Raw genomic sequence first — 20,183 nt, forward strand, 5'->3', positions numbered from 1 at the left:
GTTCAACTGACTATTTTGAGTTCAGTTAAGGGCTGTGGGTTATGAAACCAGTGTGCTCAGGATATTTCACTACAGTCTGTCATTTTTGTCATGGATGAGCTTGTCAGTGCATGATTTATAGGGATTAGAGAGTTGGGAAAAGCCATTAGCTGTCCCTCACATTTACTGCTTCCTCCAGTAGGTTTACATGTCATTTTCCTCTTCTGATGCTCACTGGTAGTGCCCTTGATGGAAACCTGACCAATCCTGGAAGCTGATGCTTCTACACCCTTTTATCTAGGAAGTTTGTATTTGGATCATTTGCCTGAAATGTCCTCTTTCCCTTTAGGATTTGTGAAAACACTGATGGATTTGAATCTTGGAGTTCTTCAAACTGATGGTTAAGGCTTTTCCAGTTGCATCTGTGCATAAGTTACATCACAGTCGGGTGGCCCAGTGGGGCTGAGTGTAGGCTCGGGCTCCTGGCATTCAGCATTGGCTGATCACATATAGGGCAAGGTCTGTCTCCCCATATGGTAGCTGGCATGGCAGAGCTGTAGCAATTGCTACTAAAGAATAAATAAAAGCAATGGCTGTTCAGCTGCTTTCCTCTTTCATAGTTGTTAGAAGAGTGTCACACTTAGTAGGGAAGGATGCATGTCAGGTTTCAGCAAAGATGTTAGAAATTCTTGAAGAGGACTGGGCTTATGTTTTATGTAGGCTAAAGGCATACTGCCTTTCCATTTGTAGATGTATCATGTTCTTTAATCATGGTCTAACAGTGTGTAACTACACGTAGAAGTATGTGTTAGTGTAGTTGAAAAGAATCTTAGAATTGGATCTGAATGGAAAAAACTTTCCTGTCCCAAAATGGAGGAGAAGGATGATTAAGAAATGGTTCTAAATAGAGTATGGGGAAAAGTTACTTTGGGTAAGTTTTTCTTCTGACTTCTTTAAATTTTTAAACCATAGCTCTTCCAAACAACTTACATTTCAAAATGAAAATAGAAAACCAGAGGTTTTGGTATTGAGAAAGCTTTTGTTTCATCAGCTATGTTACACAATTTTTTATTTATTTAATGAGATCTTCATTGAGATTGCCCAGTCCTGCAAGAAATGTGGCTTTGGTGAATCAGTTTTTTAAATAGTTGAAGAAGACAGTTCTGTTCATGCTAATTGTTCAGTCATCAGAATTTAGCTTTTGTACATATCTTTAAGTGAAGCACTTATGGATTTATGATGTGACTTTCACTCAGGAATGTTCTTTCGTCACTTTAGTATGTGCAATTTCTTAAGTAAAGAGCCAAAGAGCTATTTAGTTATGTATCAATACAGTGACAACCACGGTAAGATGTAAGCAGATGTAACCTGCTGAGTCACTACCCTGGTCTCTGACATGTAGTAGCTAGCAGCTGGCAAGTCAAATAACCAACTAGCTGCTAATTGGTGTTGGAGAAGGTGGAAGGAGATGCAGCACAGCATCAGGACTGAACTAAATTAACAGCTCACAGCTGGGAAGAAGTGTCATGGAGTTCTCTTTCCACAGTCCTCTCCTCTGTTTCACCAACTTAGATGCCTGTCAAATCATGTAGTGAGTTGCTTATGCTTGCTAACATAATACATTTTTTGCTTAGTTTTCTGCTGTTTTAGCAAGTGGAAGTGACTTACTGTGTGATGGGCACTAGAAGAGTGGGTACAGGAGAAGGAGTGCTCACTGAGCTGTTTAAGGTTTTTGGTGAGCATGTGGAACTAGAATTTTTCAAAGGCTTGGCATCGCAGCCAGATTTGCCATGCCTGATCTCAGCACTGGGCTCCGCTGTGCTGGAATATGCGGTGGTATGTGGTACTTTCGGCACAAGCATAATTAAAAATGTTTTTATGATTTTTCCAATGCTTTTGAGTTCCAATCCCTTGCTAATGAAGTGTGGGATTGCTGGAGCTAGTCAAAGGAATATGATTAAAGAAATGGTTTCCTTATTCTTTGAAATAGCTGAACTATTTTAGCTGAAATGCAGCCTCTTCTGTCTCATGTACCCTCAAAAATCGTGAAACAGCATACATAGAATGTCAGCAGAAACTGTTAGAGATCTGCGAAGTTGTAAGCGAAGACAGACAGTGGGAGTGTTTGGTAAACTTGACGGGCTTTTTCCTTTTTCTTTTTTTTTTCTTTTTTATATATCAGATTGTTCTTCAACTCCCTGTAGAGTTTTTGCACCCTTTGAAGTGTTCTATTCTTTAACCAAGGCCGTGGTTCTGCTCATACTGTCTTTCAATTTTTCTCACAAACATTCAGCAAAGATCTGTAAAATAATTTTAATTTCCAGAAGAAGGGCAGCTGCTCTCGGGTGTCCATGTCAACTCATGGTTGCTTATTTTGCAACAGATCTTCTATTGAAACAGACTGTTAATTTTATTGAAAACATTTTGTAAATTAATTCTTTCTAGGTACGAAGGGACTTCGCATGTCCTCCCTGGGGAGAACCATGATCTTAGTTTTGTTCTTGGTATTAGCTGGCTTTTTGGGGGAGTTTGGGTTTTTTGAGTAGTCCACAAAATAGGAAAACCTGTTAGCCCTTTTTACTTAGCGCAGTGTAATCAAAGTTCAGTATAGACAGCTGCTCTGTGGTGAAATTGCTTGTTTCTCTTTTTGCTCAATTCTTTTATTGTTGCATATATTTCAAATGATGCTGCTGCCTGTATGATCTGGAAGCAGTTGTTTCTTGACATACTGTAATCTTATGGCAAATTTTTCCTGTTTTTTGTTACTGTGTATTTATGTTCGGTGAATCTAAGGAAAATGTCAATCACTAGGGGAAATTCTTTAGTTAGTTGTGGCCATAATACATAAACCTTGTATTCTGTGGTTGATGCATGTAAGTGGAAAGCCTGTGTTTTGAACTATTGATTTTATTTCATGAAGTCTTTACAATACAGAATATGCAGTGGGCTTTTATTACATGTTGCTAGCAGTTACGTCTACAGGAAAGAAAGAATAGAGCTTTATTATTATGTTGAGTGCCTTAAGCTCTTTCCTGTAAACAACTGTACATATGCTTATCTTCCCACACAGAGGATTTGGTATTCTCATGAATAAGTGTATCCTCCAAGATTAAAGCCATATTCATAGAGCTGTTGCAAAAACATTTTATTTGACTAATAAAATTGTTTGCTTTTAAAAGTTTTTTAAAAAATGCTTATGCCAGTGTAGCATCTGTAACTCATTGTCTTTGGCTGACCATTCCTCCTCTGTCAGATAGTTTTGATTACGCACATCATTTTGGAGTGCTCTTTGTAATTTTGCTTGATTTTGTTGATGTTGATAATCATCTCTGAAGCATGTTGGTTTTCTGCAACTACTAGTCTCCTAGCTAATGAAGTAGTGACTACATTAGTGTTCATCGCAGTTGTATAGCAATCATTGGTGCATGTTCCTATGAAGTCAGCAAAGCCTTTTTTAGTCATTGTTATGATTTTGCTTTATTTTTGAATGGAATGTAGTTTTCTTGTAGCTGTGACTTTGGGACTGATTCTTTTACTTTGGTATCTTTCTTAAACTTAAAAAAAATATAGTAAGAATAAATACATACTTTAGTGCTTACAAAATAAATTCTTAGCTTTAACAGAGTAGAACTTCTAGTATGTCATCAACATTGCTATGGACTATATTAATACTAAAATTTTAAAATAACCAAGTATTTTTAAATCTGCATCTGTTTTTTATTCTGCGTCTACTGGTGCAGAATACTTGGAATATTGCTTAAGGTTCTTGGTTTTTATTGCCATCAGTAGCATAATTTGTCTTTACTGCTTTAGAGAACAAGAACTTACACCCTAGGTAATTAAAGTAGTAATAGATTCTCTTCTTGTAATTGCTTTATTTCTTGTTTTTACAGATCTTGCTACAGCTCTATTTTAGGTGTGTGTCACTGGACAAACTCCTCCCTCATTTCTCTTTTTATCCCATGTGTCTTTTTAATTTTTTTCTCCTGTTTTGCACTGTCATAGCCTCAAAGTTTATAAAATGCTTTCTAAGACAGACTGAAAATAATGTTTAAGATGAGTTCTGTCAGAAACTCAGCACAAATCATTTTTTTTACTCTTTTAGATTACTGTAAAACTTTATTTTGTAGCAAACCCAAGAAGTTTTAGTGGAAGGGACCATAATGTAGGGTCTATAGATCTTTGTCCCAAGGAGTGACCTGGTGCACATCTGCTTCCTAGCACTGTCGGGGCCTGTGGGAGGAGGAGATGCTTTGTTTGGTGTGAAAGCTGTTGGTGTATCTGTTCTAGGGAGATAGCACTTGTCTCCTACCTGGAGCCCTCCTGACATACAGGTTTGCATGGAAAGCTGAAATTTCAGCAGCTCGCTCCTCAGATAAATCTGAAAACCTGATGTGAAACAGGGACCCTAACTAACTGCAGCAGTAATAATACCCACCTTTTGCTTATGAACATAGTAGCTAGAGTTACTTGTCCAGTAAGTAGGAATATTGGGCCCTAGGCCCTCATATGCTGAAGGGGATCTGAAATTATTTTCTACGGGCAGATTTCCTGCTTATTAGACAAATGAGTTGTCTGGGTTGCAGCATATTCTGTCCTTCATGTTGAAGTTGGGCCACTTCACAGACCGTGGTTGTTACAGACAAGCTGGTGAAGTGTGGGCTGGATGGGCAGACAGTGACGTGGATTGAAAACTGCCTGAACTAGTGGGCCCAGAGGGTGGTGATCAGTGGCACAAAGTCTGGTTGGAGGGCAGTGAATAGTGGTGTAGCCCAGGGGTCAATACTGGGTCCAGTCTTGTTTATCATCTTCATTAATGGTCTGGATGGTGGGGCAGAGCATACTCTCAGCAAGTTTGCTGATGAAAAAATTGGGAGAAATGGCTGATGTACCAGAGGGTCGTGCTGCCATCCAGAGGGGCCTCGGCATGCTGGAGAAATGGGCTGCCAGGAACCTCATGAAGTTTGGCAAGGAGAAGTGCCAAATCCTGCGCCTGGGAAGGAACAACCCCAGACATGAGTGCAGACAGGGGGCTGACCAGATGGAGGGCCACTTTGCAGAGAAGATCCCGGGAGTCCTGGTGGACACCAGGTAGAATATGAGCCAGCAATGTGCCGTTGTGGCAAAGAAAGCTAATGGTATCCTGGGCTGCATTAGGAGTGTAACCAGCGGCTCAAGGGAGGTGATCCTTCCCTTCTGCTTGGCACTGGTGAGGCCACACTTGGAGTATTGTGTCCAGTTCTGGACTCCCCCATACAAGAGAGACATGGACATACTGGACAGAGTGCAGTGAACGGCCACAACAGTGATTAAGGGACTGGAGCATCTGTCATGTGGGAGAAGTCTGAGAGCTGGGACTGTTCAGCCTGGAGAAGAGAAGACTCAGTGGGGATCTCATCAATACCTGAAGGGAGGGTGCAAAGAGAACAGAGCCAGGCTCTCTCCAATCGTGCCCAGTGACAAGACAAGAGATATCAGACACAAACTGAAAAACAGGAGGTTCCCTCTGAACATCAGGAAACACTTTTTCACTGTGAGGGTGACTGAGCACTGGGCAGGTTGACCAGAGAGGTGGTGGACTTTCCATCCTTGGAGATCTTCAAAAGTCATCTAGACATGGGCCTGGGCAACTGGCTCTGGGTGGCTGTGCTTGGGCTGGGTGGTTGGACCAGATGACCTCCAGAGATCCCTTCCAATCTCAACCACTCTGTGATTCTGTGAGTGGTGACAGCACTTGAGTGCTTGAGGCAAGGGGAGTGTTTGATTTCTGTCATTTTTCCCCTGGAACCCTAGATTCAGCTGTACCTTTAGAATAAATCATTCTACTTTGCATTCCTCCTTCTTATCCCAGAGTTTTGAGGTTTTTTTGGCTGTACAGCAGTTCAGCTTCAAAGAGCAAGCCAAACAGGGGTGTCTTGCCTTGCCTTTGAAGAGTGTCCTCAAGTCTGGTGCCTGGGACATTTAGCTGGGATAACAAAAATATGTGAATTCACCTTCTCTTGGGTGGACGATGACCTGGGACTGTTGCCCACTTCCTGAACAATTTTTTTTATTAGGTAGTGATGCACAAGAGATGTGGACCATTCATTCTCCTGCAACAGCCTTACTTTTCAAAATAATTCAATCTGCTCAGAAGATGGCTAGGCATCTGGATTTCAAGTGGAAATAGATATATTTCTTACCAATTCTTTACAGGGTCCTCAGAAGGTAAAGTACTTAGGTGAATTGAATTGCCCTCAGAAGGATTTCAGGGGAACTTACCTCTCTTTTTATAGAAAATGTATGCACTTACCTTAGGAAAACTGCATCAAGTTTCTCCCATTGTACAGGAAAGTAACACTTAGACAAAGCAATATTTAACTCTAATACAAGTGAGAAAAGCTGAATAACATTATTAACTTGTACGCAAATGTTCACAAAGTATTTACTTGAAGTATTTTATTTTTATTTTATGACAGCATTTCCTGCCTGTAGGCACTGAAAAGGAAATGTGCAACTGTTTGATTTGGATGTTCATCCTGCTCTGCAGCTCTATAGCAGGTATGTTTCTTGATTAGCACCTGTCTTATCACAAGAAAGTTTTCCAAAATGTGATCTTCTCCAAATGAAATTTTGAAGAGTTCTGAAAATGATAAAAATGTGTTTTAAAAACAGAAGTTAGTAGGTGCTTGACTAAGTCGTGCACAGTATAGAGAGAAAAACTAATTTATGGCACTCATGATGTCCTTTTGTCCAATAGCCTGGATTTATTTTCTTTTGTATTTAAAGTATTAAGAAAAAAAATATTTTAAAACTTACTTTGTTAACTTTTTCCCTGTTGCACAGGATATAGACAAGGAATCTGGATGTGGAAGGCATATCATACTTCAGTTCTAGTTGGGTTGTAAAGGCTGGTAACTTTGGAGATCTGCTGATGTACAAATTAATGTTTATGTAACACATGAACACTTAAAATGCAGTAAATGTCTTCTGCGTTTAGAGAGTTTTAAGTCAAATATGACCTATTCAGAGATTCATGCAATGGCTACTAATTTTCTCATTACTGATTTTAAAAGTCGCCTCACAATGTGTAACTATTGGGGTTTTTTTGGTGTTTGTTTTTTTTTTTTTTTTCTTTTTTAATGTGGAAGCTCCACAGTCGTTTTAAGCCAGCACAGGTAACTGCTGAAGTTGGAAAAGCAGGTAGTTCGGCACTCCCTCTGCCTCTCATCTCCCTCTCCTTCTGCTCGAATGCATGTTCGTGTGGCTGGTTCTGAAATGGTGAGGAATCTGATTTGGATGGAGGATGATGTTATTTTTTGCCAAGCTTTTATTTTTCATCTGTATCAGTTTCCTTTCGGTTTAAGCAGGCAGTTCTGGCATGCAAAGGGGATAACAGCAGTGAATGGGTGGTTGAGGATTAAAAATGCTTCTTGTGACAACACTGCCACTTTAAGCTGATTAAGTCCAATAGTATAGCTTAGAGTAGGAAATCACAAGAACAGATTGAAATAATGACTTTGTGACAATAGTTGAAAGTTCATGTGCAATTTATCACATACAACTTAACATACAACAGTAATTTATCATGTAATGGTATTTGGGGATCATGGAAGTTGGGACCATATGTTTGTAGAAGCTTGAACAGTAAGTGAAACAGTACAGGTAGTTGCTTACAACTGATATACAGTAAAATTTGTGCAGTAGAGTGTAAAATAGCCATTAGCGTGATTTTGAAACATAAATTACTTTGAAACAAAAATAACACAAAAAGAAACATAGAAAGCAATTTACAGTTAAGACACCCAAAAAGGGGAGAATTAGCAGAGAACCAGGAAGAAAGTTTAATATTTGATTCCCTTTCATTCTTACATTCTAGCAAAAAATTCTATCTGTAAAAGTTGGGATTTTTTTGGTTTTATTTAACAGATTTATTTATGAAATTTGGCTTCAAGAAATAAGTAGCAGCAACAAAACCTCCAGCTAGCTTCTTGCAATACTCTAATGGGTAATTCTTTCACTGTTCGATAACTTTGTTGCTGAATTTATTCATTCAGCCTACTTCTGTGTTTTCCTTTTACATGCATTTTACATACAATTCCTGTACTGTATCTGGGAGTATAAATTCTATGAGGGTTAAAAGTACTAATGAGATAGTGAAATATATTGCAGCTTAGTTGTAAATTTTAAGCTTACCAGTTTGATGTATTTTCTGATATAATAACTAGTAATGATAACATCTAAATGGTATGCATACCTTTTACATATAGGAATGTTTTTTTAAAACATTTAAAAGACGAGTATCTCTTCTTCATTTTCAGCTATTAAAAAACACTTGAGTTGAAGTTTCTCCATTATTTCTGGGAAGGTATAGAATCAGCATTCTTATATAATACCTATGGTAATATAGTAATAAATGTGAACTGAGTTTCCAAGCAGCAGTATCTGATTCAAGTGACTAATTGGGCATTTTATTTGAACTCCATATGAAAAAAAAATCTAATTAAATGATCTGTACACAACAAAATAACTTACAATTTTTCCACTGGTATTTTAAAAGGAATTAGGTTATGTGATATCTTTGGTTTTGTTTTTAGATGAAAACTCTATCAGAGATGCTGACATTTTTCCTTCATCTCCTGAAATTGAAAGAGGATCCACCCTGAAACTCTTTTGTGTTCTTGGAAAACGCTACACACCTCACAGAAATGCAAGCCATATCATCTGGAAATTGAATCATGAATTAATTGCTCAGGAAAACTATAGCATTGTGAATGAGACTGTATCTAGTGTAACCATCCATAATTTCACTTACAGCAGAGCTCATGTGAAATGTTTCACTAAGTACTTGGGCAAGGAACAACTTCTGGTTCACACTGAAGTTAAATCTGGCTGTAAGTAGAAATGCAGAAAAATGAATTTTAATTTTTTTTAATAACTTAATGTAAAAATTTTACTTTTAAAACAACTGCTTTTTTTTTTTGTATTCTTAGCTTGTGGCATTGTAAGACACTTGTATTCAAGTATCTCCTTTTTTTTCTGAAATAAAACATGAAATCACAGGCATTCCTTACTGACACTGGTCCTAACCTCTCTGACCCTTCACTTTTGGCCAGCTGAAGTGAGTGGAGGTTTTCTGTTGAGTTCAGAGGGTACTGAGTCTGTCCCTTTTGTTATGTCTTTTGTCTAGCCTAGCCAATTTTAGCTTTCTCCAGGGAAGATTTCCTCTCTAATCCTCTGTGCCAAAGAAGCTGTAATTACAGTCTCTTATGGAGAAGGTTACAGGATAAGTATGTATACAAATTTTCTAATTTATTGAATGGATTAAGTCCAGATTATACTGACGTATGCCTAGGGGTGCCATTCTAGTAAAGAAGCAATAAGTACAGAAAAATACATCTGTGGAATAAAACCCAGCAGAAGCTGTTGCCTGTCTGTGGAGTTTAGTGTGGCACAAGCTTGTCAATAAAAGAAAGATCTTTTGAGTGTTACATTAGGTGGGACAGAAAAGTACTGTTTTGGAGAGAGGGCTTTTTCAACTAGTGTATTTCACTGGGTGCAGTTCTCTTCCTTTCAACTCCAATTTCTTCTATTGAGTGAAGAAGTCTGACTTTAACAAAGAAGTCTTTGAGGGTGTTACATTTTTATGGATGACTTCAGACTATAGAGATTGCAGAGGATTGTTTCCTTTGTGCTGTCGTGCTGATAAGATAAAGAGAGTTGAGAATTAGAGATCTCTTCCAGGTCATATAGATACGTTTCCCAGGAAGTTGTCATCTGCTCTCTGAGGTCTTGCAGGCTCCTCAGATGAGGGGTTCTTATAAGGTATGTGGTTAGACATTCTGGGAAGGAACCAAGAGGAGTTTTATCTTTCAGAGAATGCCTTTTCCTGAACTTCTGTGCTGTTTCCTTGTTTTCCTCTTACACTCTGGACTGGCCTTGAGCTACAGGCATGTTGTGGGGGGTATACTTAGAGGTTCAGGACAATGTATGTAGTGATATACAAGTTATGTATGTAGTGAGATACAAGATAGTTAATGAGCTACTGCAAAAATACCTTCAGGCCTGCTTATTTAAGTACTTCTGAGTATTTGGAGAAAATGTCCCTGTCTCCCTATGGGAAGAAAAAGTGGTTTTGATTTTGGATTTGTGAGGAGTTTTGAGGGCAGTAAGAAATTATAAAATTAAGTGCTGTGCAAGACACTTAGTGAAGTTCGCCATAATCTGCTTTTTGACCAACAAAATCAGTGGTACATTAAAGTTACTTATTTTTACTGGACGACTTTTTTTTTTTTAACCTTTGTCCTTGTAGTTCCACCAGACACACCAGGAAATATTTCCTGCATTTATTACTTTAATGCTGAACTTACCTGCACCTGGACTTCAGGAAGAGAAACAAATCTTACAACAAACTATACTCTATACCGAAAAGTGTAAGTATAAGATGTATTGGGAACTGGCTTGCTGGGGTGAGACCACCCTTCCCCTCAAATCCTGACTTTAAACAGAAGAAAACCTGGAACCATCATGTTCAGAGTCATGGCATTTCCTCAGTAAATTCAACTAATTTGGGGTTAGTAATTGCTGAAAAATGTTACAATCTGATACCTTTTTAGTATGCTGTATAAAGGAAATGAGCATTCTCAACCCAGTATTCAGCAGAGAAATGTTTACATCAGAATTGATACTCACTCGTTTCCTTGAAGTAACATTACTAATTTGATCAAAAGCTGAGTGAGCCTAGGTACAAATGCAGAATGGAGACACTTTGTGGGAGTATTACCCAGAAACGTCTGCATAACTAACTATCTTCATTTTGGATGGTTAAAAAAGATTACTTCCTCTTATACTTTAAAAAATTCTCAGTTAAAACTATTAAAGCCACTGTTACTCTGCTTGATGCCAGTAGGGTTTAACCTAGGGACCTTTGGAGTCATGAGGCTTCAGTGAAAGAATTCAGAGTTGTCCTTTTTGGATTGCTCACATCTGAGGATTTGTATTTACAAATATGAATTATGTAGTCTCATGCTTTTTAGTGTTTTTGTGACCCCATTATAGAAGCATAAATACTTGATTCTTTCAATCTCCATTACATTTTAAATATAGTTTAGGAGCCTACTTTTTCATAAGTTAACTGTGAAAGTGGTGAAATCAGTGTTGTTCCAAGGCAGATCTCAGGTAAAGTTTTGAAGGTGATAGCACAGATTTTGTCCCAAATATACTTGTCAGTCTGTTCTTCATAATAGTGCTGCTCGTAGTGCTCTTTTTCTGCCTAATCAAGACTCTAGGTAATATGATTTCATGAAGAGTTTTCTAAAATCTCTAAAATTATTCTTGAGAACAGGAAGGAATTTAGACTTCAAAGGAAACATTTTCTTATTTGTAAGTTATGCTAGCATATGATGTCTTTCTTATTTAAGTGGTAGAGCAGGAAACATCTTTCATTTTATCTCCATTTTCAGCTTCCACCTTCATTAGGTGGACCTTGCTTACTTCTAGTGTTTCTACATTTTGTAACTTACCTGAACTTGTGAAACCATAAACTAGAACAGCTATTGAAACTGTTTCAGTATTGTTCCTTCCTGTACCAGCACAAATTCTTCTTTAACCACAGAGTGAATTGGATTGCAGAACTATTTCCAGTAAAATCTAGCTATTAATTTTAATCCAGGTAACTCCTCAACTCTTTACCATATGACTACAAAAGCACTGGTACGAGGGGGCCAAGAGCTATGAATGGAAACAAACAGCTATGCATATTGGGGAAAGCAGGAATACTTCCTTTCACAGCCGTTGTAGGCTTACACTAGCTTACAAATGTTCATGCCATACCAGCTGAGAACTGTTGAGTTACACAAATGATCTGCTTGCTTACTGCATACTAGGAAATATTTAACACAGGCCCCATATATGAGTTTTTATTTGTTGAAGAATTTCTCTGTGGGTCAGTAAAATGAAACAAATTTTGATACTTTTGCATCCCACACTACTTATTATGAAAGTATATGCTGTAAAGACAGCACATTATCAGTGTAATCTTTCAAGAAAATCTGTCAAAATTCTATTACCTTGTAATAGCTTGGCAGTGGTACAATTTGGCGTTTCTTTTTTCTATATTTAAAAGAGGAATAAAAGCTTATTATCACATAATTCCATGTGGCATGTGATTCTATCCATATTTTTAAAAGAGGTTTTGTGTGGGGTTACATAATTTCACTTCTCTTTGCTATTTTAATGTAAAATAATAATAGAATGTGGATGCCCCATTAAGACATTTTACTCCTCATTAATGCTCCTGGTAAGCTGTCTTACTAGTTGCAGTTAAAAGTAATTGAGTCTGTGCAGGCTATTTATATGCATTTGCAGGAGCAGTGCAATTAGGAAAGAGAACTCATTTGCACAAGCATATCATCTAAGGAGATGTTCACTGCTAAAGATGTTCTGCAACCTCAAAAACATGTAAATAATAATTAAATAGTAAACCAACAATCAGCCTGAGTTATTCTAAGAAAATCCTCTAATTTATAATTCCTTTTTCTCTTTTGTTTTTTAGGATGACAGAAGAAAGGGTGACTCTTCCAAATACAGGGAACTCCTGTCAAAGCAAAACAGAGTCATGTTCGTTTTATTATCCAGATGTTTCCTACAGTAGTTCTTTTTGTTTTCAGGTGAAAGCTGAAAATGTTTTGGGTGAAGCCTCATCAGATTGTGTTCCTATACCTATGGAAAAAATAGGTAATTAAAAAAAAGAGTTAAATAAAGATAAATCAATGTACGCTGAGCTGACTGCAGCCTTCCCAATTCTTTTTCCCTCCCTACAGCATACAGGTTAGACAACTCTGAAACAGATTGTGTAATCAAAGTTGGTTTACATAGAAGAAAATAGTGAACAAATAATTTTTGATATAATAGTTTTGAAACTATTATTTGGGTTTCATTTGGTTTTAAATAGGTTTCAGTTTTGAAGCACCATCTAATTTTAATAGTTAGCTAAAATTATGAAGTCTCTGAAATTAGGTTTAGGGTTTAATAAAATGTTTCATCCTTCCCAATTTTTTTCATCAAAGTTTGGATGCTTCCAATTTAGTTGAAGCAAGTCTCTTGTTATGTTTTAATTAATTGCCTTAATTATATGTTCTAATTAATCACCTTTCCATGTAAAATTCTTCAGTCTGGTTGGTGGTACAGAAGCAATTTTCAGCAATTTCTTGGTCTTACCGAAAGGTGGTGAAAAATGATAGTGTGGTGTATTCATCTATGAAGTATCTAAGTACAATATTTTTAAAGCTAATGTCTGACATTTCCATTATAATTTACTAAGTTTTTAATTATTAGCAAGTAAAGGCCATACACTAAATTTTCCTATCAAGCAAAGTGGTACTTGGACTGTACTTTTGTGTTTTTGAGTGGTAGTAGATGACAGTGCAATATCTGATGGTAAATGAATAGTGATATTATAATTCCTTCAGGTCCCCCCACCATTTACTCTGCTATTCTACTTTCTGGTTAGGAATGTTAAAAACCCACCTGTTCTGCAATTCCCAGGAGCAATAATAATATTTTGTCTACCTCTTCTCCCTCTGTGCTGTGCTGCATTTTCCTCTTGATTTTGGTGTAGTTCTTCAACAACTGCTTTAACTGAGTATTTTTGCTGCAGCACTCTGTCAGCTTTCCAGCCACATGCTCCTTTATTCCCTGTGTTCAGACCTGCTGTGGCTTCTCATTACTTACAACATCCTCTGTACCAGCAATCTCATTTCTCAGTGCTAATCCATTATTTTCCCATCATCTCCTTCATACTGGCCTCCCCCTCAAATCCTTTTCAACTGAATTGTTCCTCATCTGCAGTTTGGACTTGACTTTGGCATCCCTGCTGTGCTTTGTTTCTTTTCCCTGCTGTTGCCTCTGAGTAGTATTCTTCAGTGCTGATACAGATGAAAGAAACCTCTGCACATTTGTTTGAGAGCAGGTTTGTCAGCATTGAATCAGTTGTGTGCAATCTTTCTTATAGATAATTTCTCATATGTAGAGTTACGTTTATAAAAGAGACCATCATGTGAATACTCTGATAGGATATATGTTATTGGGATAATAAACTTCTTGGAACACACATAGATGGAGCAATTCTGAACTTCTAAAGAAGCATTTTCCCTTGTTAATGTTTTTGTTTCTCTGTTCTAGAGAAATTTGAACCTCCTGAAATACTTTCAGTTAAAAAAATCACTGGTATAAAGCAGTTGCTTACAGTAACCTGGAAAATGCCTGAGAAGATTATCCCTTCACAAGATTTAATTTGCCAGGTTCAATACAGAAACTTATATTCAAACTCTTCGGTAAGCTACATAAATTTTTTTCTGAATGTTAGCTTCTTTGTGACTAATTTCTTAATGTTGTAAAAGGCTAAACAGAAAAAAGTGACAAGTAGTTGGAAATAATGTTTAAAACCTTGTTTAGTGGAGCATAATTAGGTATGCATGATCTTAAGATCATGGTTTTGAGGTCTAGGATTAATTGTTCTCTTCTTTTTGGTTAATGACTGTTTTGGTACATACCATACTTCTGAATGTATTTCTGTGAAAGGCTAAGGGATGACCTTAGGCTGGGGGATTACACACACAGTCAGTCAAAATATTTTATTTTCCTGTTGCATTTTGGTGTTGGAAAGAGCATGTACTTCCAACCACAGAAGTTGAATCAGATTAAGATGGACTAATGATAACATTAGTTTTCAAGTGAACTAAAATATAAATTTTGCGAGATGCAAAATAAAGGAAGTTATTTTTCTGAGTTTGTCTTTCTGATACTTAAGTGGAACTGTTATAGAAAAAACAGTATTTAGTCATTTGCTTCTCTCAGATGGCCTATTCCGATGCTCCTCAGTATGGCAGTGATTCTGTTTGCAGTCTTACTGCTTCCTCCTCTAAATTTAAGAATAGGCCAGGTTGCTTGGCTTGTTTTTTTAAGTTCATTAAACTGAGAGTTCTGCTTTGACCTTACTATTTTATACATTAAATGTGTAATTCTGGGAGAGAAGAATTCATCAAGGTAACTAATAGTAGTGTCCTCAGAGCTTTAAAGAAGTTGCTGATACTAAAGATGTTTCCAATTAGCTTCCTTCTCACATTCTCATGGCTAGCATCTTTACTGTAGGTATGACATATAAGTTGTTGGATTCTGGATGCAGTATCTGGGGTGATCTGATGGACAGTATGGCTCAGGTCCACCCAGGATATTAGAAACTGAACTAATATTTATTTAAAAGACCTGCTCAAGATGTTTATACCTTTGGAGTCAAGACGCTGCTGTCCTTGTGATGCTTACGTGCATATGAGATCCTTCCCAAATGTTGAAAACATTCACATTTTTGCAAAGTTTCAGCATTATTATGTATTTGTCAGCACCTGCATAAGAAATCACTTTTTTTTTATCAGCTTTTTCACTATCAAATACAGTCTATGTCCATTTTCTTCCTCACAATTTGCTTGCATTTTTCCACAGACTTTTTAGAGAAAAAATAGTAGCCATGGTCAGTAAAGACAAAAATCCAGTGCGTTTAGTTCCGTAGGTTCTTAGACAGACATGATTCAGTTTTGTCTGTAGCCAATCCAATGGCAGTGTCCAGCAAAGACAGCCTCAAGCCATCAGTTAGACATAGGAGCTGTTTTCCTGTCTGTCAGCACATATACGCAAAAAAACCCCCCAAAATGTTTGAACAAATGATAGATATTTTCTTGACCTTTTAAGTCTTCCTACCAAAACAATCTATATAGTTTGCTGTGAACTGTTTTTACTGAGTGAAAAACAGATGACCTATCTTTCTACTTCCATATACTAAGTTTCTAGTTATAATTAAATGTTAACAGCTTTTTGGCAAGTAACTAAAAGCTAGTCTGGAGTGTCTACAATTCTGTGTCAGGTTCTGCAGGGGGTTGATAATAGTTCTGAAGCCCTTTTTAAGGTTGGCTAAATTGTCTGTCACCTAGCAGTGCTTTGTAGATCCCTGAATTTGTTCTTGTAGAAGCTGTTTTCTGTTTTTGACAATGAGTTTCTTGAGATCAGAATGGACTGAAATTTTCAGTTTCATTAGGCAGTGCACTTCCGATTATGTTGTTCAAAGGAGTGGGTGTCTCCATTTTGTATTCTTATAGTTTGATTTACTTTTCATTGGAATGTTCAACTGGTGGAAGACAAGAATTTCTTCACAGGTTTTTGCCCTGTGTTTTACATCTACGTGACATTACTACTTCAGTTTAGCTCCTGAGAGGGAATCTTCCTTATTCTAAAACTTAACTTTGCTGACCTTGTTAGAATTTAACTAGCTTGAACGTTTATTTTATCATCTTTCAGTTTCAGTCATCTGACACTTGAGAGGAGGAGAGTTGTTAATTATTGATTAATTTTTGCAATTTGGAAGAGAAAACATTAATGTTGGTGTAGTGATTATATCAATCCTTCTGTACACAAACACTTCAATCTTTCTATTGTTCCTGCAGTTTTCTTCTACTTCCTTTTGTCGGACCAGTTGAGTTGATGCATCAGTTCCAAATCCTGGTTTTCATGTTTTCTTTCACATTTTGTTTTGAAGGAACAATCTAGCTTCTGATTTCCATCAATGCAATGTGAGTGGGCTCCTTTTAATATGAGGAAATTACTCACTTTGTCATTCCTTTTCTAAGAAGATATTGCATCAGTTATTTCTTGTACTCTTGTCTTCCTTCAGCTAGTTAAAGGCTTCATCTTTTATTCTCTGGGTACCAGAATTTTCTGTGTTTTCGTTGATCTTTTCATTTTACTGATATGGTGATAATCTTTGGGATGGCCTACACTGTTATATGGCTAAGAGCTAGAAGACCCTGTAACTCTGGAAAGAAACTGAGTACCCAGGTGGCTCACAAGCTGCAGGTGATCACTGCTTCTCCAGTGATGCTTCTGCTGTGAAGTGGAGGTGTATCCAGGACATTATGGTGATATTTGCTTGAGAAGTGCCGTGTTGCTTCCCACCAGTTCCTGTGCCAGCATAGCTGCTCTAGAATCGCATGTGAACTGCACACAGTTCAAGCTACAGGTCGGTCAGTACAGACCTAGTTTTGGCTCAAGTTCTTCAGACCCTGGAGCTCTACAGGAGGAATGAAGATGATACACAGAAAAATGAAAAATGAAACAAGTAATTTTGAGTTTCAGAGGAGTGAGGTGGGACACATGAAAACTGCATCCTTTGTGTACTTTTTTTAAAAACTAAGTCAAATGTCTGCATGCAATTTTATAGTGAATAGTTTTTGTTCATGCATCTACTTTCAGGAAATTGTCACTGTCCCACTGAGTTCTGCAGAGAAAACAGGATCATGTAATCTCACAGGTCTGTGGGACTCCACAGAATATCTGGTTGCCATTCGGTGTATCAGTGTTGTGTCAATATTCTGGAGTGAATGGAGTAGAGGGAAAACAGCAAGCACAGAAGAGAAAGGTAGGGTAACTATTTAGCAAGTTTTTCTTTGGTTACACTTTGGGGCATTAGGATTTAATAATGGAAAACTGGATTTTCAGCATATTATCAGTCTCTTGAATTTAGAATTCTGTTGTTTAAACAGAACACATGTATTTCGTTTAAATAGAGAGAGAACTGGAAGACAAGAGCAAGGACTGGAGGAGATTTGAGAGGTGATACAAACAGCATAGGACTAAGGAAGAAAATGGGTGAATAGACAGACAGTGAAGAGAGGAAAAATTAAGAGTGTAGATGGAGACTGAACATGGCTAAATAGCAGAAATGTAGTGTAGCAAGTATATTTAATGAAATTAACTATAAGTAGAGAAGTTAAATTGCCAGTTATAAGACTAGAAAATCTTCTCTAGAACTTAACAAATAAAACAGAAGAAAACATATGGAAAGGGAGTAGCTGTACTAATTAGGGAAAAAAGGCACAACAGTACGCAAGGGAAAACTTCTGTTTAATAAGTTGCTCTCAAAAGATTTCAAAACCACAGTCTAATTGGTTTTACCATAATACACTATCTTTTTAATATAACAACAAATTTCAAGATATTTTTGTGTCTTTAAATAGCTCCTTCAGAAAAAGTGGATTTGTGGAGGGTAATTGAGTCTTCACACCCAGCTGGAAGTAGATCTGTGCATCTTATGTGGAAGGTATATACTCTTTTTGTGAATTGATAATCGTATTAGTATCCTGCAGCTGATGTCGCATTGAAGTATTTTAGTGTTGTAGGACATAAAACTGCCAGGGTTTTTTGCTGTCATCAGAAAAAATATCTCACTGAACTAAAGTAGAATTGAAAAGGCTTTTGTGTACTGAATGGTAGATGAATAGGGTGTTTTAGTCTGTGCAGAAAGGAAGGGTTTAATTGGGTTCAGATCCCTGGAAAATCTGATTGAAAGTCCTTACAACTGCTCTTAAATAATATGGCTTACCAAAGCTGTGGTTAAATTCACTTTAATCTTCTAGTAGAGTGACTAGAGGCTCTTTGCATTTCAAATCTCAGTATTTGACTTTTGAACCTTTCCTTCAATGAAGTTGTCACAGCTGACTGTCCTGAAGATGGGACTGAAGAAAGTACCTTGCTTTTCTAAATATAGTATAATCATTTTGTAATTTGATCTGGACTCTTTAATACAGTATATACTTTTGATTATACAAATAATATTGTGAAACACTACTGCATGTTTTTTTAATAGCCATTAGACAGCTTTCCACCGTCTGGGAGAATTCTGGGCTACAAAATACAGTATTTTCCAGAAAACAATGCTGCACTTAAAATGACAAATGTCTCTACTGATAAGAAAATTGTTCTACTTTTAAATGAAGAGGCGTACATAATATCTATTACTGCCTATAACTCTGCTGGAAATTCTCCTGAAGCTATTTTGAGGATTCCATCCACTGATGAAAAAAGTAAGATTTCTCAATATCCTGATATATTTTTCTCATTAACAAAAAAATTATCTTTTTTACAGTGTTGAACATCTGTTTAAGTTCTGTTACAGTGGAAGCAAAATTGTAGTAAGGACTTTTGTCATAGACCTACATATATAGAACTGTATTATGTACAAAGCTGTGTAGTCCATTACTTTTTACTAGAACAGTATTATCTGGTGTATTTTGCTATCCCATACCATGTTCTTGTTAGAGACAATTATTTTGGAGGTTTTTGTTTTGAGATACAGTTGTTAAGATACCAGCACTTTCTGATGTCTTCTTAGAATTTCTATTTTATTACTTTCTGAGGGTTTTTTGGTTTTGTTTTTTAACCTTGGGCCTCCCAGATAAGCTTAGGGAGTCCAACCCAATTCTGTCTCATCCCTCTACTAGGTCATAAGATTGGTTACCACAGAGCATTATTGAAGTGCATTTAACAACATCATTCAAAGACGTATTTAATACAAAGTCCCTAAGATGCATCAGTGGAAGTGGAGAGAGAAACATTGTGTTTACTCTCATTTCATATGCATTCCTGCACCCACTGCCAGAGTTAGGAAGCTGGTCTGCTCTAGCACAACAGTTGTGTTCTTTGACTCTTACGTTTAATTCTGGTATCTCTGTGAGCCTTGTATTGCAACATCCTGCTGCCTACCCATGATCCAGAAGAGAGTTTGCATTTGATACCCTTGAATCACTTCTACATCAGTCATTCATGAAATAAGCGCAAGTGTCCCACTGGAATTGCTCAATCAAATTCCAGTTTTATCAGAAAACTGATATGTAGACATGATGTCGTCTTTTCCTGGAGGTTGCTGACCTTCTATATCCCACAGTAAATGTTTTTCTGATTTTTTTTTTTCATGCTGTGACATGCTTTTTTTCCCTACATACATCTCTCTTCCCTCTGCTTCACCGGGTCTTTTTTCCCTCTGCTTTGCCAGGTTGAGTTTTCACTCAGACTTTCATTACCTCTATTCTGCAGGTTGATGGTTCACGTTTGCTTCACCGTCATTCATGACCTTGCTGACTTGATTTACTGCTTTCCTGTTTCTCAATCAAAACTTGCTTATCTGCACTACCTGTAAATTTGATCATAAATTGGTTTTTAAAATTTTTCAAACTGAAAAATTCAGATCCTAAAAGAGAGACTGGTCTTTGATTCTGTATGTGTAAATCTCCTTGAGTATCATCTCCTCAGTCAGCCCCCCCTGCACCTTTTCCTTGTAACAATTCTTATATGCTTCATTTTAAAATATTTAGAGTACATGCATGTGAAAATAGGTATAAAGT

General features: G+C 37.1%; 1 protein-coding gene across 6 annotated transcripts in view; it reads left to right on the forward strand.

The window, feature by feature from the left end:
* IL31RA (interleukin 31 receptor A) overlaps positions 1-20,183 on the forward strand; it is a 40,268-nt gene that overhangs the window by 5,829 nt on the left and 14,256 nt on the right. For 5 of the 6 annotated variants that reach the window (XM_074812118.1, XM_074812119.1, XM_074812117.1 and 2 more), the window contains 8 exons: positions 6,438-6,519; positions 8,556-8,852; positions 10,271-10,391; positions 12,512-12,693; positions 14,140-14,291; positions 17,257-17,422; positions 18,021-18,103; positions 18,650-18,866. In XM_074812118.1, coding sequence (XP_074668219.1) covers positions 6,468-6,519; positions 8,556-8,852; positions 10,271-10,391; positions 12,512-12,693; positions 14,140-14,291; positions 17,257-17,422; positions 18,021-18,103; positions 18,650-18,866 — 1,270 coding nt within the window. In that variant the 5' untranslated portion in view covers positions 6,438-6,467. The remainder of the gene's footprint in view (positions 1-6,437; positions 6,520-8,555; positions 8,853-10,270; positions 10,392-12,511; positions 12,694-14,139; positions 14,292-17,256; positions 17,423-18,020; positions 18,104-18,649; positions 18,867-20,183) is intronic. The other variant, XM_074812122.1, reaches the window with a different exon arrangement.

The sequence above is a fragment of the Strix aluco genome, chromosome Z, assembly GCF_031877795.1.
Source record: "Strix aluco isolate bStrAlu1 chromosome Z, bStrAlu1.hap1, whole genome shotgun sequence".
Classification (NCBI taxonomy): Eukaryota; Metazoa; Chordata; class Aves; order Strigiformes; family Strigidae; genus Strix; species Strix aluco.